Source organism: Morone saxatilis, unplaced genomic scaffold (assembly GCF_004916995.1).
Source record: "Morone saxatilis isolate NCDOM2014 unplaced genomic scaffold, NCSU_SB_2.0 Contig4, whole genome shotgun sequence".
NCBI classification, from domain to species: domain Eukaryota; kingdom Metazoa; phylum Chordata; class Actinopteri; family Moronidae; genus Morone; species Morone saxatilis.
The window spans coordinates 12,325,499-12,329,854 of record NW_023339984.1 but is presented as its reverse complement, the minus strand read 5'-3'; the positions used below and the strand labels follow the sequence as shown (position 1 = coordinate 12,329,854).

General features: G+C 42.1%; 1 protein-coding gene across 1 annotated transcript in view; it reads left to right on the top strand.

Annotated features, from left to right (window-relative positions):
* The first annotated feature begins 846 nt into the window (after positions 1–846).
* Positions 847–4,356, top strand: part of LOC118337902 (prostaglandin reductase 1-like) — a 6,319-nt gene continuing 2,809 nt past the window's right edge. The window contains exons 1-5 of the mRNA XM_035675058.1: positions 847–949; positions 1,633–1,763; positions 1,958–2,003; positions 2,110–2,169; positions 2,686–2,853. Coding sequence (XP_035530951.1) covers positions 1,658–1,763; positions 1,958–2,003; positions 2,110–2,169; positions 2,686–2,853 — 380 coding nt within the window. The 5' untranslated portion in view covers positions 847–949; positions 1,633–1,657. The remainder of the gene's footprint in view (positions 950–1,632; positions 1,764–1,957; positions 2,004–2,109; positions 2,170–2,685; positions 2,854–4,356) is intronic.

Genomic DNA, 4,356 nt, shown 5'->3' with positions numbered 1-4,356 from the left:
ATTAGCAATATTTTTACTGTGATATTCTTTGTTTTCTGTTTTTGCGCTGCTTTGCCCTATTGCTGCTGTGTCAAAATGAATTTCTCCTTATAAATAAAGGAATTATCTTATCTTATCTTATCTTAAAGTATTTCTGATTCTGATCTGATTGAGATATAGGCCTACCCCACCCACTAGTTGGGAACCACTGCCCTATCCTACTATAAAATCCCTATACATATCAGCCACCCTATCACCTATTCCCGTTTATCCGTCATACCCCATAGAAACCCCTGTATCCTTTAAGGGCCCAACAATACCCTAACCTGTGTTCACTCACTCATGCTTAGTAACACCTTTAATGTGAATTCCTGCACCCCTAATTCCCTGTTTTTCCTCCTCCTCATCATCATCCCTCCCTCTCTCTCCCATACCTCATACAACTACATGCTCCACTGACTCTTCTTCCCTCACATAAGCCTCTCTGATGTTTCCATACCATTTTCACAGTTGTGTTTATTGCACAATGCCCCAATCTTAACCTTGACGTCACTACTTTCCTCTCTCCTATTTGTCCACTGCATACACACTTTATTAAAGATGATAAAGATGTCACCTGACCTCCCTGGTTTGCTCTTGAAGGGCTTCATCTAGTCTTGACTGCTGTTTGAATGAAACAACCTTAAACTTCTCAGGACTGAAAGAAGAACCTAAACATGGTAAAACATTACCTTGTCTAGTGTCGTCTCCCCATTTTAGTGCAACCAACATTACCACACACAATACACCGCCACCATCCCCATGAATCTGATTGGATGATCTTCTGACGTGTATTAAACCTTTAACCAATCAGATTTAACGCTCAAAGCTCGAGTCCCGCCTCCTCTCCTCCCATGCGTCCCACAACCCGCCGCTGTTGTGTTCAGTGAATTCATTTCTTCTGCCGATTTTTTGCGGAGAACTTCAACTGGTGAGTTATATTGGATACAGCTAATGGGGGTGTATGTAAGACCACATGTGGGCAAACCGGACCCGGACTGCATGCTGTTGTATGAGAGGAGATATCAGTCAACACATAACAGACCGAGAGCCCACAGCAGGGAGTTAACTTCTCACTTATGAGCTTATAATGTTATGCTGTTTGCTTTTTCGAGCCAGTAACTAGTGTTATATTACTGGTTTTATATTTACACCTTCACACACCACTCACTGCTGTCTGCTTTTAAACTGTATTAGACATTATCATCACCCCAATTGATGTGTGTGAGTTGCATAATCAGAATTTTATTGGGGTTGCTTCTTCCTGTTTTTTTAATGAGTGTGTGTGTGTGGCCATGCTTCTATAAAGTGAATGCATTCCTGTTTAATAATTGCTTTGCATAGTAGTTTTTGGTTTGGAAACTTACCTGTTATTATACCTTCATTCCAAATATAATCTAAAACTGCAAGGAGAACCACATCAATTAATGATTTAACATTATAATGTAACTAATACTTGTGCTGCTTTAATAAAGTCTATATTTGATTTAGTTTGATTTAGGTTAATTACACATGCCTATGTTTAAATCTTTTTTCTCACATTCATAATTCAAGTAAGCTTTATTACAGCCTCCACTTGAATTACCGTATTCATTTAAATATCATCTCTCACAGCTGCCCCCCCTCAGAACAAAGAATCATGGTCCAAGCTAAGACGTGGATCCTGAAGAAGCACTTTGACGGCTTCCCGAAGGACAGCGACTTTGAGCTCAAGGTGGAGGAGCTCCCTGAGCCCAAGGATGGAGGTAAGATGATTCTCTTTATTCTCTCTACTTAGAAGTAGAGTACTTTGAAGAGGAGCTCACGCTGTTTGTGTACATTATGTCTCAAACATTAAACACAAAGCATTATAATTGACTCATGATTTATACAACTGAGTCACACACACAGGCGGAAAACATCTGTTGTTTAAGTCTTAATGTGTGTGTTTTTGTTCCAGAGGTACTTTTGGAAGCTGTGTTTCTCAGCGTCGACCCATACATGAGGTGAGCCCGAAAGAAACATTCAGAATTACTAAGGCGAACGGTCTTTTTGATGCTATAAAATCAAGCATGGAAAAATTCGTATACAATGTCATGTTTGTCTCTCCAGGCCGTTCAGTAGGGTTCGCATGAAAGAAGGAGACGTGATGATCGGAACTCAAGTGTCCAAGTAAGGAACACAAACACATCACACACTTCACCCACGCACACAGGAATGCCTTTTGTCTGTCATGATACACTGTGCACGCACGCTGTTCCCCGAATCAGAACCAGTCCTGCACCTGCTATTAATTACCGATGCCTTTTGATTTACAGAAAGCGAAAAACGGATTAAGTGAAATGTTCTTGGCTGAGTGTTCAAACGCTTTAATCTGTTTCAGTCTCGATAAACATACACAGTAAATCACTCAGTGGTCAAACTTTACAAAGAACCCACGTGTTATCTATTTTCTCTACTTTGTTGTTAGTGCTTAAAGCTAATCTGCCACATGGTTTGACATCACACAGTTGTCCAGGATACCACAACACACTTGTATACAGAGGGTTTTGCGTGTGTGTGCCATCCATATGCAGCAGCTACAGCAGAAGCACAGCGACACCACGGACTGGGAACAGGTGGCAATACCTTGATTGACAGATGCCTTATTTTCTTCTTCTGTTTTTGTGTTATTTTGTTTTTCCGCAGAGTGATCCAAAGCAATAACCCAGCATTTCCCGTGGGAAGCCATGTTGTTGGTCGTTGCGGCTGGAGAACCCACACAGTCTGTGGCGCAACGGACCTCATTCCCCTCATTCCCGACTGGCCGCAAGACGTCTCGTTGTCTCTGGCTCTGGGTACCATCGGCATGCCAGGGTAAGACAGATGTTGAAACTGTGTGAAAGTGAAAAACACAATTCATTTTCAAATATTGTCACAATTTATGGATATAAGGCTGTCTGAGCTGAATCATCAGGGCAAAACAAAAGCAGAAAAAAAGGCTCTTTAAGTGAAAGTTAAAAATGCGAGACGTGACCCCTTTAAAGGACCAGTGTGGAGGATTTAGTGGCGTCTAGCGGCGTAATTGCAGATCACGACTTCCTCGCATCACCCACCCCTTCTAAGCGCGAAGGAGAAACTCCAGTGGCCACGAAATGCATGAAAAACGTGATCGCCCCTATCTAGAGCCCGTGTTAAGTTTGTCCCTTCTGGGCTACTGTAGAAACACGGCAGAGTCCATAGAAGGTGACGCACAGTGTCTGTAGATAGAAATGGCTCACTAATGCAACAAAAACACACAGATTCCTTTTTTCAGGGGATTAAACACTAATGAAATCATAGTTATACATTATTTTTCATTTCTGCCAATAGATCCTCCTAAATGTTACACACTGGACCTTTGAAGCTGTAGTAGGTGACATTGTCATTATTGCTGAATTTTCACTGCGTTCTGACAGTAGTACATCCGTTTCTGTGGCTCTTTGTAGAACTCCTAAAGGGATTTGTACGAATCTACCGGGTCTGAACAAAAACAACCAATCAGAGCTGCGAAAGATGCTTTGGGTTGGAAGCTTGAAGATAGTTGAGTCTCAGTCCCAGGGTCCTAAAGTGTTATACAGTCTCTAGTTAGTTACTCATTAAAAGGGCCAGTGTGTAAAATCTATCTATTGTCAGAAATGGAATATAATATTAACATAGGTATGTTTTCATTATTGTAGAATCAGCTGAAAATAAGAATCATAGTGTTTTTGTTGCCTTAGAATGAGCTGTTTTTATCTACACATGCCGCTGGTCCATGTTCCCACAGAAGCTTAGAAGGGATAAAACAAACACTGGCTTTAGGTAGGGCCATCCATGTTAATTATGCATTTCACAGCCACTGTAGTTTGTCCCTCCAGTTGGAAAGGGAGGGTGAAACAATCTGCAACTATACCACCAGATGTCACAAAGTGTTACTGCAACTTTATACACCATTCATTGTCATTAAAAACATGTCAAAATCATTTTTTAGACACCACAGACAAAAATGTATGTATTTTAACATCTAAGTGTGTTTCTGTGAATAATCATTTGTCAGCCAATAAGCAAACAACAAGCAAACATCAGCAAATAACATTTTCTGTAACATTTTCACTATAGTAGATAGACCCAGCCCGGAGCAAGCCCAGGGAGTCAGGCCTGGAAGGGGGTCCCGAAAGTAAGCGCCTGGTGGCCGGGCATAGCCCGAAGGAGTGACGTGGACACATCTTCACCCCACTCACAGGAGAAACCACTGGGGTCGGGTGCAATGCCAAATAGGTGGCAGTGAAGGCCAGGGGCCTCGACAGACCAGAAGCTGGCTTTGGGGACGTGGCCAGGGCGCCTCCCGAGGGAGGTGTT